At 39.5% G+C, this 16275-nt stretch overlaps 1 protein-coding gene across 1 annotated transcript in view; it reads left to right on the forward strand.

Annotated features, from left to right (window-relative positions):
* The first annotated feature begins 13748 nt into the window (after nucleotides 1-13748).
* crb2b (crumbs cell polarity complex component 2b) overlaps nucleotides 13749-16275 on the forward strand; it is a 35158-nt gene continuing 32631 nt past the window's right edge. Inside the window, exon 1 of the mRNA XM_003455044.5 lies at nucleotides 13749-13985. Coding sequence (XP_003455092.1) covers nucleotides 13916-13985 — 70 coding nt within the window. The 5' untranslated portion in view covers nucleotides 13749-13915. The remainder of the gene's footprint in view (nucleotides 13986-16275) is intronic.

The raw sequence follows: 16275 nt of genomic DNA on the forward strand, positions 1-16275 counted from the left end.
GAAAGGCCCTTATGTCAGCCTCTGCTGTATCTGGGAGTTCATGTAAGATTTTTCCCCCGAGTCCACCACAGGACAGGGTGATGTCTTTGTGCTGTTTAATGTCTGCATTTGGTGAGAGGGGTAATGAAACATCTGTAACAGTGTTGTTTAAGTAGATCTTAAATGATTAATTAATTTTATGTTTTTCTGCCTCGTTCACGCTACATTTATGGTAAACTTAACTCTGGTTATTACTTACTATTGTTGTTTTTGTATTGTGAAATCAGTATTGATGTAATAATACATCAATTATTACATCAATACTGTATACATAATGTATTGATGTAATAATACATCAATACATCAATAATACAAAAATAATACTTCATCCTTTCTTCTCCACAGTTATTAGAAGGATTTCACAAAGCCTACCAGGGTGAATTTTTGAAATATGTTGGAGAGGTAGAACATGGGGTGGAAGAACCCTTAATTTTGATGCCAGTCTGAAGTGTCAGCAGGAGATGCATCACTGACAGGAACGAGCTGGGGTTCTTTGGTTGAGGGATATCCTCTAGACTTCTCATCAACATCTTTAGCACAAGTTTGTTGTAGTAGACTGAGGATTTTGGAAACCCACTACCATGCCACCCTTTTGAAGGTCACAGTTTCCAATTTAGAGGTGGAATCTCCTGCTGCTCTGTTAGGCTCTTTGTTTAATTATACCTGCAGATGTGGCGGTATATATACTTTTTCTTTGTAAATGTTGTACTTGCAGATTGTTTACATTTCATAAAATCAAACCTGGGAGTCTATGTAAGAAACTGACTAGCCTCTGGGAATAAGGGGAAAACAAAATGAGCCTGCTGCCTGCCAAGAGTTGGAAAAGCCTGGGCGATCCTACGTGCTGCACAATAATGTTTAATATTTAGTATTTATATAGCACTTTACTAGTCCCTAAGGACCCCAAAGCGCTTTACATATCCAGTCATTCACCCATTCACACTCACATTCACACACTGGTGATGGCAGCTACATTGTAGCCACAGCCACCCTGGGGCGCACTGACAGAGGCGAGGCTGCCGGACACTGGCGCCACCGGGCCCTCTGACCACCACCAGTAGGCAACGGGTGAAGTGTCTTGCCCAAGGACACAACGACCGAGACTGTCCAAGCCGGGGCTCGAACCGGCAACCTTCCGATTACAACTCTTGAGCCACGATCGCTCAAGAGTTGGGAGTTCTGTTATATTGTTATATTCCCATAGATCATCGTGATGTTGTTTATTTTGTTGCTCTTTTTTTTCTTCTGCTTGTTTTCTCTTTTTTCTTTCTCAACAGGTGATCCAGGTGATTGATATATGTATTTTTTGTCTGCTTATTTTGTTGGTTTTTGTTTTTTGCCCTTTATCCCTGCTCCTCTTCCCCGCTGTTTTTCTTTCCCTCTTTCTTTCTCCCCTTTCTTTTCCCCAGTCAAGTCTGTCCCGTATTTAGCAAGTGAAAATAAAATAAAATAAACAATAAAAGGTTAATCAAATAGACCATTACAGCAAGGCTGGGATGGTCCATTTGGTAAAGTAAATCCGTTGGGCATCTTTCTTCGCCTTTAGACAATAATTCTGATGGCAAAAGAGCCAAACGGGACAGGCAAAAAACAAAAAATAACAACAACAAAAAAGGAAAAGCCTGGGCGAGTCATCTCACAGGACCCTATAGTGGGAATAATGTAAGCCAGTAAGCCAGAATATAATGAATTCCCATTCTGCTGGTTAAATCTGTAATACAGATATCAGAGCTGTCTGGAGTCAGGATCAGTATGAGACATGCATTGTGACAGTTCTACTATTCTCTTACAAACACAACAGACAGAAAAAGACTAGAACTGTAACATATGCCCCCACAGCATGAGTGCAGCATTAGTGCAGCATTTCCCATTGCAGCATTGCAAGTTTGATCTCTCCTATTTTGTTCCTTTTCCTCTCTACCTCCAACCAGTTGCAGTATATGGCTGCCCTCCCTTTGCCTGAATCTGCTGGATGTTTTCATCTCCATTATCCTCGACTGTCTGAACATTGGGGTGCTCTATCTAAAATTGTAGGGTCTTAAAAAAGGCTGTCGTGAGGACTGTTTTGAAGTTGCACTATATAAATTAAATTTAACTGCAAAACACATATTGTTGGAAGATAATTTAATGTCATCACTTATCACTTGTTTAGATTATAATAGCAAGGAATCCTTGGTAGGTAGATTTCAACTTTCTATATGATTTGCTCACTAAGTGGTCATATTATATAAAAGATGTAGCCACTGTAGGCACCAGCTGGTCAACATTCTTTCCAGTTACTTTTCCTTGGGCATGGGGATCTAATGGCACTGATTTGCATTTGGTGCCAAGCCCATGTGGCCATGAGAAGAACTTCAGCATTGGACACTAGAGTCAGATGGATAATTCTCCAAAATAAATTCTGTACAGTAGTAACAAAGCCTCCTTACGTAATGGCATTCATGGTATATTGTAATGCTTTTGTAATGTTAAACACAAAGTTTCCTGTTATGTTATACAGCTGGTACAAACAGTAACGTTGGGTTACTCCCCTCCCCTGAATTCCTGGTAGTAATGTCAGAGTTAAGCTGAGAGACAGACACAATCTTAAAAGCTAAAAGGAATGTAATGTTTTACTATTCTATTTACCTTCCAAATATTACAGGAGGAAGTTTGCTTTGATCTCTCCCAGCTTTTTTCAGATCCCTTTCATTACTTGAGCATTTGACTGGGCATACCTCAGGCCATGGTGCTGAAAGGTTTCATAGACTGGGGGTCCCACAGGGTTGCTGGGGTCTTATTAGCTACTCATCAAGATTCTAAAAGACAGGAGGCCAGAGAACAGGGCAACAGACTGAGGCCTAACATGCACCGTCGGCCATACAGGAAAAATATAATTACATAAAGTAATAATAATAAAATATAATAGCTGTTTTTGTTTAGCATAGACAGTCAGTGAACCTAGGACAGCTACACGCACCTGCATACCTTACTGTAAACATATTACATTGCACAGAATGTTGAGGATTTCAACCTAATGACATGTTAATCAGAGCCACAAGAGAACAAAGATCTTGCAAAGACAGGTAGAGAAAAGCTCCAGTTGGTGTTCAAATCACTTTATTCTGCTAATCAGGTATTAGAGGTCAAAGCAATTAGTGAAATCACAACAGAGATTTGTTTTGGCAAGCGAGGGAACAACATTCTCTCCCTGAATGAGAAACCTTGGAGATTTGGTAATGTATCTAGTGTGGCTGCTGTTTAAGATGCTTGAACAGACCAGAATCTTCTTACTGAGAGTCCCACTAATTCCTCCGACTAGTAGTAGTCGTAGTAGTAGGAGTAGTAGAAGGCAGGCTGAAGTGTTGTAGTTATCACAATCTCTCTGTGCACTGTCAGGAAATTTAACAGGTGTATTTGCACAGGGAGCCTTTGCTCACTGCGTGATTTGAAAGTGCCAAAATAAATCCAGTCCACCAATTACTCATTCAAACATCTGTAGCGAACTTAATGAATGAAAAACAAAAAAAAAAAAATGTCAAAGCTAAACAGTTGATTGCATATTTTCAAAGGATTTTGTTCTGATATTTCATTAGTTTTCTTTGATTCAAAATTACAAAATTATTCATATATTCATATACAGTATTTACAAGCAAATTAAACAGAATGCAAGAAACGAATGGATCAACAGTTCCTTAGAGAGAGGGATTTCACTGATTCCCACTTAATGTTTCCCTTAAATATCAATATAAAAACTACTGGATCATACCCCTTATTGTATGTATTTCAATAAGGAGGGGTCATAAGCGCCATGGACCGGTTTATGTCCGAAACAAATTTTCACGGACCGGCCTTTGTTTGGCTCAGTACATTATAATGTAAAAGATCATTTACTGATGAACTGATTGTTCAGTCACTATCGGCACTCATTATACCACTACTCTTAGCAGTGGACTCATCACTGGTGAATGAGAACTCCGTTTTCAGCATAGCTATATCTTATAACAGTGCTGCTGAGCTGTTAACCTTATACCTTATACCTTATACCTTAGCTTGATCAATTGATCAAACTCATCAGAGTTGCCCTTTTTATTGGTAACATTTCCTTAAGAGTCATCTCATTGTGTGTTCGATATCACTTCATAAATATTTATATATTTTTTAATTAAATAAATGGAGCGATGAATGGAATGCATTTAAAGGACAGTTGTGCGTGTGTGCTTGTGTGAGTGTGTGTATGTGTATGTGTGTGTGTGTTTTCTTTTTTAGTGAATTATGTTCATGCAAAAAAGCCAGATCTTCATTAATTGGTTGTTTTTTAGGATTGGGGAATTGCCCCAGATTTTTTTTTCATTGAAGTACTTTCAAGTATCACATTTTATAAATTACAGAAATAATGTACCATTGCACCAACATGATTATGTGCAACATGGTGGTTCAGAAGTTAGCACCTCACAGTACGAGGATCCAAAGTGACCCGCTAGGGTCCTAAGTGGCTTCTCTCTGAGGGCTTCCTCTCATAGTCCAAAGACAGGTTCATCCAGTCAAATGAAGTAGCAAAGAATAAATAAATAAATAATGGCTGAGTCAGCAGCCTACAGCCGGCCTCCAAAGTATCCCATTGCCAACCCTGGTTTTTCTTAATATGATCAGCAATGTGCAGCACTGTCACAGAATGTACAGAGATGTTAAACTCAGTCATCTCATCTGACCAAAGGACATACTTCTAGTGTGCATAATCTTTCTCCAGACTGTCCTCAGCATACTTCAGTTTGGCTTTCAGGTGTGGAGTTTTTCCTGGTCTACAACTTCAAGATTCAAGATTCAAGATTCTTTATTCGTCACATGCATAGTTATACAAGTACAACACACAGTGAAATGTAACCTGACACGCTCCTCGACTGTGCAAAAGGGGAGAGAAGAAGAACATTATATATTATATACATTAAGTGAATGTGCAGTAGTAGCATTGTATGTAGCAAGCAGATGAATTCTGTACATTAAGTGAATTAAATAAGAATAGACAATCTGAACATATTTAAAATTAAAAAGAATTTGAAATGTACATTGTGGCGATGGGTTTAGAGTGTCTAGAAGAGAGTCCTGTCTAAACCCACTGGCACAATGTACATTTCAAATTCTTTTTAATTTGGCAGTTCATTCCTGTGCAGGGTTTACAGACTAACAAACTCCTTTGTTAGATGACATTCAGTTTATCCTGACAGCCTTAGATGTTTGTGGGTCTGTGAACGCAGTCTACCTGTTGCATTCACTGAGAGTTCCTCTGCATTACCATACAGTGCAGGTGTAAAGGAGGTGTGAGGGCTGTAGCTGTAATTTCCCAAATGTATTATTGTCTTTGATTGTGTTGTGGTTGCAAGCATGGTTGTTTACCCACAGAGCATTTACTGCAGCTTCCAGCAGATCATTACTCCATATGGTGCTGGAGGTAAGCTGTGTGGACATATTGTCTTGTTGTAATCTGTAAAGTATTTGCTTGTAGACATGACAGCCCCCCTGTCATGGTTTGTGTCTGCCCTGGATGAAACCTGATTTATCTGTCCAATAAACTTCAATTCAATTCAATTCAATTTTATTTATATAGCGCCAAATCACAACAAAAGTCGCCTCAAGGCGCTTTATATTGTACAGTAGATCGCACAATAATAAATACAGAGAAAAACCCAACAATCATATGACCCCCTATGAGCAAGCACTTTAGCAACAGTGGGAAGGAAAAACTCCCTTTTAACAGGAAGAAACCTCCGGCAGAACCAGGCTCAGGGAGGGCCATCTGCTGCGAAAGAAGGAAAGGAAAGAAGGAAAACAGGATAAAGACATGCTGTGGAAGAGAGACAGAGATTAATAGCAGGTACGAGTCAATGCAGAGAGGTCTGTTAACACATAGTGAGTGAGAAAGGTGACTGGAAAGGAAAAACTCAATGCATCATGGGAATCCCCGGCAGCCTACGTCTATTGCAGCATAACTAAGGGAGCATTCAGGGTCACCTGGTCCAGCCCTAACTATATGCTTTAGCAAAAAGGAAAGTTTTAAGCCTAATCTTGAAAGTAGAGATAGTGTCTGTCTCCCGAATCCAAACTGGAAGCTGGTTCCACAGAAGAGGGGCCTGAAAACTGAAGGCTCTGCCTCCCATTCTACTTTTAAATACTCTAGGAACAACAAGTAGGCCTGCAGTGTGAGAGCGAAGTGCTCTAATAGGGTGATATGGTACTACAAGGTCATTAAGATAAGATGGGGCCTGATTATTTAAGACCTTGTATGTGAGGAAACATGGCTTTCTTATAAACAGAATCTCAAACATTTAAAAATATTATTGTAATGCAATATCACTTACAGAGCAGAAATATAATGCTGCAAAAAAGTATTTTTCCTTTCCTGATTTCTTCTTTGTTTTTATATATTATATATAACATGCTTTGTAAGTGATATCATTTATTAAGGGAAAAAAGTTATCCAAGCCTACCAATATTTTGAGCTCATAACTTTTAAGTAGTTAATGGACTGCTGATATGCTATCTGATGGCGATCTCCAGCTCTACTGTCAAGACTGTAGCCATGTAGTATCTCTTGTGCTGTTAGTTTTCCTCAAAAAATCACCTTTTCTCATACAGACTGGCCAGTTTTCCCTTTCATAAACTCTACGATAATGTAGGTCTGAAGAGTCAACCCCAAGACAAGGAAGACACATGGAAGTGTCGAGGAAGAAATCCCAGTACAAGAAGCCATCAACCCAGGGCTGGGCTTGGAATTATGGGTCCACACAACCCATTATGATGGCTTTCTATTGCAAACTGAAGCAATAAACCACAAGACATAAAAGTTGATTAAAGACAGAAAGTCAGAATGGATAAACATTGGGACCTTGCTTCAAAGCCATGAAAACAACCCTGAACACATTAGTGAACCTGTTTTTGAGCTACATATAAAATCTCATTTAGGGCCACCAAAATCCTAGCTCTATTTACAGAATTTTCACCTATTTTGGAACAGTTTCCATGTATTTTAAAATGTTTTACCATTTGCCACAGTGACATCGCCCTGCTTTCTCTAGAAAAAATACCTGATACTGACACTAAGTAACTAAGTACACTAAGTATAGATCCTATTAAAAATTTCTATTCACTGACATGAAAAAAGTAACAGTTCAATGTCCACGAACAAAACTTGTCCAAAAAACTTTACATCTTTTATTATTTGTTTTTTTAAAACTAATTAAAAGTTAAACTGTTTAAAAATTAGTTTAAAAAGTTTAGTGTGTTACTGTTTCTGTCTTGGAGCAACTGTAACCCACATAATTTCCTATAAAGCATTCTGATTCTAATTCTTTTTATGACTACAAGACGAAGAAAAATCAAGCAAAAGAAAACTATACTTTATGCTGTCAGCCTTCTGTGCTTGCTCTCTGTGTGGCCAACCTAACTGAGGCTCTATGTGAGTGTGCTGTCTGTGTCTCTATTGTGTGGCACCATAAAAGAAAGCAGCATCCAGTCACTGAGGAATGTGAAACTGTGGAGCTGCCTTGACTCATTACTTTACACATGTTGCTTGTTGGAGATGCTAGAGTGAGCCTGTCTTCTTAACTCCTCCTTCCTCTCTCCTCCACACGCCAACCCTCCCTCCTTTGCCAAGTGTTTAATTAAAATTTTTACTTGTTGTTGAAAAGGCTGGAGTTAAGCTTGACATTAGGCTCAGGGGCCGCATGGGGTTCCAGTTGGGGGTTGGTAGTTTACGTGGGAGTGGGTCATGTGTGCGGGGGTGGTGGATTTGGAAGGGGTAAGGCATTCGTCTAGCTGTCACATAGCCCTCCACCAACCAGATAGGTGGTGGATAAGCTCCCTCCACCTCCAGTGTCATGGTGGGGGTGGATGTTGAGAGGAATGGGAGCAACAATCCTCTTGATCCCAGAAATACCCTAATAATAATTTGGACTGGACTTGGGCTTGGCTCCTAGTAAAGTGGCAGTCTATAAAATGGTCATTCACACGTATTTTTGTATGCAAATATGCAAGAAACATATTAATCTGTGCAGGAAAGACACATTTAAAGTACACTTTCATATTACAAAGTAGACTATATGCATCAAACGCAGGAGTTACAAACTCTATATTGTATGCTTGTCCATTTTTGATATTTTTGGTCAACATGAAAGACTAAATCATCAAATTCTAATATGAAGTCTCCTACAGAGCAAAATTAATGGGTTTCTGGGCATGTTGAAAAAAAGGCAAAGTTCTCAGTGTCATGAATGCAGCTCTCTTTCAACACTGGCAGGTCATCAAAGCAACCTTTCCTGTTTTTGCAGTGCTATACACACCAGGAATATATTGTGTACATGTTAAGCCAAACACTGAAAAGAATTCAGTTGTTTATCAATTATTCCATTATTGACGCTAGTCTGTGCCCCAGTCTGTTTTACACTGATGGAACTGCAACAAATCTATTTTAAGGCTATTTGATTTATTAGGGGAAAAACTACCTGACTGAAAAACAGAGCCTAATAATTAGTTGTGCCACGCTTAACAGCAGGAAGTGCAGTCAAGCATTTGTGATAGCTGGCAATCTATCAAGTCTTTCATATCACTGTGGAGGAATTCTGGACCACTGTTCTTTGTGGAATTTTTTTCATTGTGGAGGGTTTTCAAGCATGAATGGTCTGTTTAAGGTCATGCCAAAGCATCTCAATCAGATTCAATCCCTAAAGGAACAGATGAGAAACAAAGTCACTGACGTCTATCAGCCTGGAAAGAGTTACAAAGACAATGGGACTGTGGTGAACCACAGTGATAGCCATTATCCACAAATGAAGAAAACTTGTAACAGTGGGAAATCTTCCCAGCAGCATACCAAAAGTACTGTAATAGAGCATTGACCCACCCAGAAGGTCAAAAAAAGAACCCAGAATGACTTCTACAGAACCGAAGGCCACACCTGCCTCACTGAAGTTTAATGTTCATGATTCGATACTAAGAAAGAGATAAGCAAAAATGGCATCTAGGGGAGAGTTCAAAGGAAAACAACACTGCTGACCAAAAACAACACAAAGATATGAAACCAAAGTTGACCCTTCTGGAAGATTTGCATCCTGTTATAGTAAAACTAACACACAATTCCATAAAAACACGCCAACAGTCAAACATCATGGTGGTAGTAAGATGGTCTGCTTTGCCCCTTCAGGACTTGAACAACTTGCAGTATTTGCTGAAACTACGAATCCTGCTCTCTAACAGAAAATTCTGAAGGTGAATGTCTGAACTTCTTGCCCAGATATTTAAGCACACTTCAGTTATGCAACCATGCAGTAATTAAAAACAAATCAGCCCACCTCCGAATGACTAAAAAAAAAAACCCCAAAGGCTTTGGGGTGGCCAACAGATCTCGTTGGGATCCTTTGGCATCCTCCTAAACAGACCTTTTATGATTAAAAATCCACCAGTCGTTCCACCAGGCAACCTGGCACAACCAGTTACTATGGCATTTACTTTTTTATATAGGACCAGTTAAGTTTGGATAGCTTTTTTCCTTAATAAATGCAATCATCATTTAAAAAACTGAATTCTGCATTTACTCAGGTTATTTTAGAGATACTAAATATTACTGACATGTTAATGAAAAGTACAGACAAAAAAACAAGTCAGAAAGGGGCAATTTTGTTTTTCACAGCACTGTGCATCTTCTCTTTACATGTTAATAATAATAACACACTGTAGTTCTTTGTTCTTCCAGCAGTTAGTTGGACGTTGTGATTGCTAACAGTTACCAGAACACATAAATCACAAGACGTGAATGTCCACAACTGATAATCTGAGTTTGACTTTATCCATTAACAGAATTTCCACTGGTGTGTTCAACGTGCCACAAACTTCATTCAGATGGAATTTGTCATTTCTTGTATAAAATAATAAACAATAAAAATATAATCAAATAATGCAAAAGAACAAATGTGACAAATAGTGTTCAGGATATTCTGTACAGACAATTATACATAAAGTGATAATTCTCACCCTATTCCCTATTTGTTGATGTGCCAGACAAGTTATACATGTTGGCACCGTGTTCATCCGAGAAGAAAGTGAGAAAAATTACAAAATACAAATATTTTGGACTGAGCAACAAGTAACAGAATACTGAGTTTTCAAGGTCTGTGTCTGTAATCAACCTGTTGTTCTTTGCTACTTTGTTACGCTGCTTTTACTTTTGCTAGCTGTTTGTACAGAATTGCACACTGGTCCTACTGTTTATGACCTCAGTCAGCAATTCCTGATGAGATTTAGGTTTCAATTACTAACTTAAAGTCACACTGAATACAAAATAACATTGTTTTATTTTGTTTTATAAGTTATTGTATCATTAGTCACAACGTCATTGGATCATAAATGATGACAAAGCAGGGGAGGGCTTTGTCTTGTGGACGATAAATTGCAGCCAGTGAGCTTGCACTATTACTAAGTCTCTCAGAGAGAGGAATTCCCTTTTCCTTGGTTTAAAATATAAATATGATAACAGTAAAAATGCTCAGCTCGAGGCACCACACTGGGCTGTAACTAATAGTGGGTGATATCCAGTGGGTGGCTTGATCCATATTTTATTTGTAGTTTATGGTTAACAACCATGTGCTCAATGAAAATTTAAGCTCAAATGTACCAAGAACATTAAAATGTCTGAGATCAGTCTTAGTTTTACAGAAAAGTACACCTTGCAAATGATGAAATACTAGCAGCCTAATAAAAGACTGTACTGTTTGACACCTGAGAAATAAGAAAGAACTTATAACACTGAGTCAAGAGTCTGACTCACGCCTGATGGGTGGATTCAGCTCATTTCTGCTTGCTATATTTTCACTGATCACAGTTGCCCTGTGACAATCTGCTCAAAGAGAATCATTCTAGTCCATCCTAGGTATTCTTCATTTATTCTTAATTATAATCAGATACAACAGAGGGGCAGGGTCAGGTTGAGCAGAATTAGACCGGTAAGGCTGAGATGTTTCAGGGGGAGGAATAGTGGAAATATTGGACAAAGGATATTCAATATGGGACTGCCATATTGAATATTGCATATGAGAGCATGAGGGTGGGAATGGATGTTTGCATCTGTGTGTGCCTGTTTGTTTGTGTCTATATGTCAGGTTGGGTATCAGACGCCACCTCTCTGAGGACATCTCAGGCCCTCCATGGTATGGAGGCCTATCTCCCCCCCACCACTCCTCCTGCCAGTGGCAGACGCCCTCAGACATCGGTGCGTTGGTGGTTCTTTGTGTCCGGGGATGGGCGTCTAGGTACACACCGGCTCACTCCTGGTGGCTGCTTGTCGGGGCCTGGAGCCTGGGGCTCGCTTGGGCCCCTTCGGGGGTGGGGTGCCCTCGGCCTCTCGGCCTGGGGCTCGGTCACTCTGGCACAGCTGGCTGCCGGCGGAGCTCACGGGCACGTCACTGCAACCCCCCTGGCTTCTGCTCCGCGGCTGCTGAGTGACCCCTCATCTGGGACTCTCCTCAGCTCTTTCTGGGATAGTGGCGCGGCTGCCCCTCTGTTGGTCTTCCTTGGTCTCTTGGATGTCTGGAGTTTTGATCTCCTCCATACCTGCTTCATGCCCTGGAGGGCGGGGCTGTGGCCCCCCCACACCCTCTAGCAGATCATTACATGAAGGAACCTGTTAAATACAAGTGCACTCATGCTCACAGGTGCACACACGGGTGCTCACACACACAAACTACACCCTTTTTGGCTCCTACCTCAAAGCACACTGTGCGCTGTCGATCTTACGTGCTGCACAATAATGTTTAATATTTAGTATTTACTGTTATATTCACATAGATCATTGTGATGATGTTGTTTATTATATTGCTGTTTTTATTTTTTGCTTGTTTTCTCTTTTTTCTTTCTCAACAGGTGATCCAGGTGATTGACACATGGATTTTTTGTCTGTTTGTTTTGTTGGTTTTTGTTTTTTGCCCTTTATCACAGTTCCTCTTCCCCGCTGTTTTTCTTTCCCTCTTTCTTTCTCCCCTTTCTTTTGCCCAGTCAAGTCTGTTAGCAAGGGAAAATTAAAATAAAATAAACAATAAAAGGTGAATCAAATAGACCAATACGGCAAGGCTGGGATGGTCCATTTGGTAAAGTAAATCCGTTGGGCATCTTTCTTCACCTTTAGACAATAATTCTGATGGCAAAAGAGCCAAACGGGACAGGCAAAAAAACCAAAAAAAAAAAACCCCCCCCAAAAAAATGGGACTGCCAGGAATGAGGAAAAGACAGAGATCATGAAGGAAGTTCATGAAGGAGGATATGAAGAGGGTGGTGTGAGGGATGGGGTGAGACTGAGGCAGATGATCTGTGACAGATAATTGAGATGACTGTTGTTGTGATGGTGCTATAAGCAGAAAAGTGAGCAGCCAATAGAAGAAGAATAGAAAGCTGGTATACATCCATCCACAGTGCCTATGTCAGTGCTCATGTCAGTCTAGGGCAAGATGTGGTGCATCAATAATTTGATTAAAATATTGCTACAGCTGTAATTTTCATTGTTTACACAAACCTCTGACTATAGAAAAGTTACAAAGCCAGTGAGACATGATTTGCTGGTTTTGGAATCTGCATTTTGAATCCTCAGACTTAATGAGGCCAAAATTAATGTTGGTTTATTAATGTGATAACCCTGCTAATTATTTTCACCTGTTGGTCAGTCCACATTGTCCTCATAATCCAGTTTTTCTTTTGTCTTTTCTCCAGACATCTTTTGATATTATGACGACATTATCTCTACTTTTAAGATTAGGCTTCAAACTTTCCTTTTTGCTAAAGCATAGGGCTGCATCAGGTGACCCTGAATCCTCCCTTAGTTATGCTGCAGTAGGTGTAGGCTGCTGCGGGATTCCCATAATGCACTGAGTATTTCTTCTTCACTCACTATGTGTTAATAGACCTCTCTGTATTGAATCATACCTGTTATTAATCTCTGTCTCTCTCCCACAGCATGTCTTTATCCTGTCTTCCTTCTCTCACCCCAACCGGTTGCAGCAGATGGCCCCGTCCCTCCCTGAGCCTGGTTCTGCCGGAGGTTTCTTCCTGTTAAAAGGGAGTTTTTCCTTCCCACTGTCGCCAAAGTGCTTGCTCATAGGGGGTCGGTGGTCTACCTTACAATATAAAGCGCCTTGAGGCAACCGTTGTTGTGATTTGGCGCTGTATAAATAAAACTGAATTGAATTGAATATTCTTTTTAATTCTTCTACTTTTCTGAACTATATTAATTTCTGGATTTCTGTTGTGCTCCAAACTATGCTTTTAGACTTTGTATTTACCTCAAAAAAGTCTATGTTCATTTTTGGTTTGTCTACAATGGGATCCTGTTCAAACCCAAAATTATTCTCACAACGTTCTTCAAGTTGAAACTTTAATGGGACAGAAATGATATATCAACCAATCAACTGATGGAAAAATAATTTTTATGCTATTTTATTTTATGCTATTTTAAAAAGCATAATAATGATTATTTGCAGCATAAAACAAGCCATTGAATCCAGCACCGCTGTGATTAGGGTTTCTTGATTAACGTGCACGTTTTAGCATTGATAGTTTCCCTGTGCAGACAGCGAGCAGGGAGTTAAGTGAACCGTTCAGTCTGATCCACGACTCCAGTCCATATTTTCCACTCTTCACTCTCTGCTGGGGTGATTACGCTCTGCTTACTCCAACTTCGACCCTGCGACACTCACACACAAACTCTCAGACACACACACGCACATACACACTTAGCGGTCCAGCATGGAGGTGCCTGCTCCGAGCAGCTAACTTTGAGCAGCTGGAGCGCCATGTCTTGCTGAATGGAGTACCTGTGGACTGACAGCATCGCATTAGACTTACATTAGCAGCCTGCTCTACCATGGAGTTTGGAAAAGTTTGGTCCAGATATCAGAGGACGCTGCTGGTCACCATGATGATGTTCAAACTGGGTGAGCTCCCAACTTTGAGTTTTTGATTTTTTTTTCGTCTTGAATGTATAAAATCACAATAACTTCCACAGTTACATCAAAGCGAACCAAAATGTAGCACGAAGAAGAAAATCTTATAAAGCTGCCCTTTTATCATAAGAAAATAGTTTATCGTAAGTTATTTTACAACAGCAGGATGACTCTATGCAGACACATACATGTACCTATTCTCGTCAGTGCATAAATAAATAAACATGCAGAGCACTGCTGACTTAACAGGACATAACAATGTATTTAATTTATCACCAGACCGGAAAATACTGGTATCATCAACAAAAAGTATATATTTAAAGTTGTCTAATGAATTACAAATATGATTTACATTTATTGGTTAGTACTGAATCCTGTTCTATCCAAACGTTGTGATCTATAATTGTGGAGCTCTACATATTGTTTCCTGTTATTAAAATAACTTTGCACTCAACACTGGGCCCGGAACTTTAACAAGTGTATCATTCACATGTTATTCGAGTAAGAACCTTTAGACATATTTAAGTTCATCCACGGGTGAAGTTTTTTGCGTGTGTGTCTAAAGTGTTTGTTTATGTGCTCACATACATCACCCAAACTCTACCTCAACCCGTCTGAGATTAGGGTTGGGGCCATTTTATTATAAAACGTTTGAACATTTACAACATTTAAATGGAAAGTCAAACGGCAAACATTGCTGTGCAAAAATTAGTGTATGAGACTTAATGTGAAAGGTAATATCTCGTATTTTACAAAAAACTCGTATTTAATATGTGGACAAAACAGAACACTAACACTAGACTTATGTTGTTGTGCTTATGTATAAAAACTGAAACTAACAGGACACACTGTGAAAGTAAGTTTGTTGTTTAAAGGTAAAGGATATTACAGATACAGATATAGGCTACTACATATTGTATAACAAATGTATACATATTGGTGCCAAATTAAAGGACACCTGCAGTGAGGGATTTGGGATATGATTTGAATCCACTTTTTCATTAGAGGCAAGTGTTACTATGAAAAAGATCAAATGTACTTAATGAACATGGAAATGGCACCAAGTTACAAAGTTTTTTTAGTTTTTTCTTTTGTGTTTTTTTGTGTGCTAAAAACTACAAGCAGAAAAAATATCTTTTAACAGGAGGTTAAGCACAGTCATTTCTTTACTTACATTATACTGTGCTCATGAGATAACAAGATTAACTCGAATGAGCATATGCGTCAACCTCCTGAATCCATACTCTATCAGAGAACTAACTGATATAACAGGATTTAAGTAGGTGTACTTATGGCTCCTAAATGTGTGCAGGGTGTGTCTGGGTGTGTATTGTTGGGGGGGGTCAAAACCTTATGAAACCCTGTTGACCTATTTTTCCCGCAACCTTCATTTGTGTGAAATGTCTGAAGCTCATTTAAACTGTGGTAGAACGGCGGCATGGATTGGCTGTGGGTGGCATTGTTAAACATCACCATGGTAACGAGCTGAGCGTCCGGCTGCACTGCTGCACAGCTTTTTTGTCTCGGCTTTGAATGGAGGGGGTGATGGGTATTAAGGAGCATGGCAAGAGATCTGGCACGCAACAAGTTTTAAAGAAGAAGGCAGGCGAGAACAGACAGAGGAGACAGGGAGATGGTGGAGAGATGAACATGAGGATGACAGAGACTGTAAAACTGTAAGAGTTCACATGAAAGTAAAAGTATTTAGAAAAAGTTTTAAAAAATGAGCACATTTGAAAACATCTCAAAAATCTGAACAACATAGAGTTTGTTCACAAATATATTACTGTTACCTTTAAAACAAATTTGGTATTTTTAGGAAATGGGGAAAAATACAAAACCAACATGTCCTAAAACTCATCCATTGGTCTCTTAAGTGCTGTCTTCTCCAGATGATGAACACAATGGAGACAAGTGCATTTGAAAGAGCTATTCCCGGCTATAGGACAAGAGCTGTGTCTAATTCCAAAAGAATTTGTGAAATGTGGATAGAAAACTGGTGACTAAAAATATGAAAAACATGGGGGTTAAGGATGTACTTTTTAAAGGTCTGTGAAGAGCTAGCTGACAAATTGACTCCCCAGAAAAAAATTGGAGTTGGTGTAGCTTATACGAAGAAACAAATTTCCCTCCAGACCAGACACAAATAGTGAGTTTAAAGTGACATGGCCTCTAAAGTAACTCATGGAGGAGACAAAAGAATGTATGTCTGTGACTAGCTGAGTCAGAGAAGATTTGTGCTTTTTTTGTATAAAGTAAAGCAGCCACCTGCTGTGGGGCA

Source organism: Oreochromis niloticus, linkage group LG12, assembly GCF_001858045.2.
Source record: "Oreochromis niloticus isolate F11D_XX linkage group LG12, O_niloticus_UMD_NMBU, whole genome shotgun sequence".
NCBI classification, from domain to species: Eukaryota; Metazoa; Chordata; class Actinopteri; order Cichliformes; family Cichlidae; genus Oreochromis; species Oreochromis niloticus.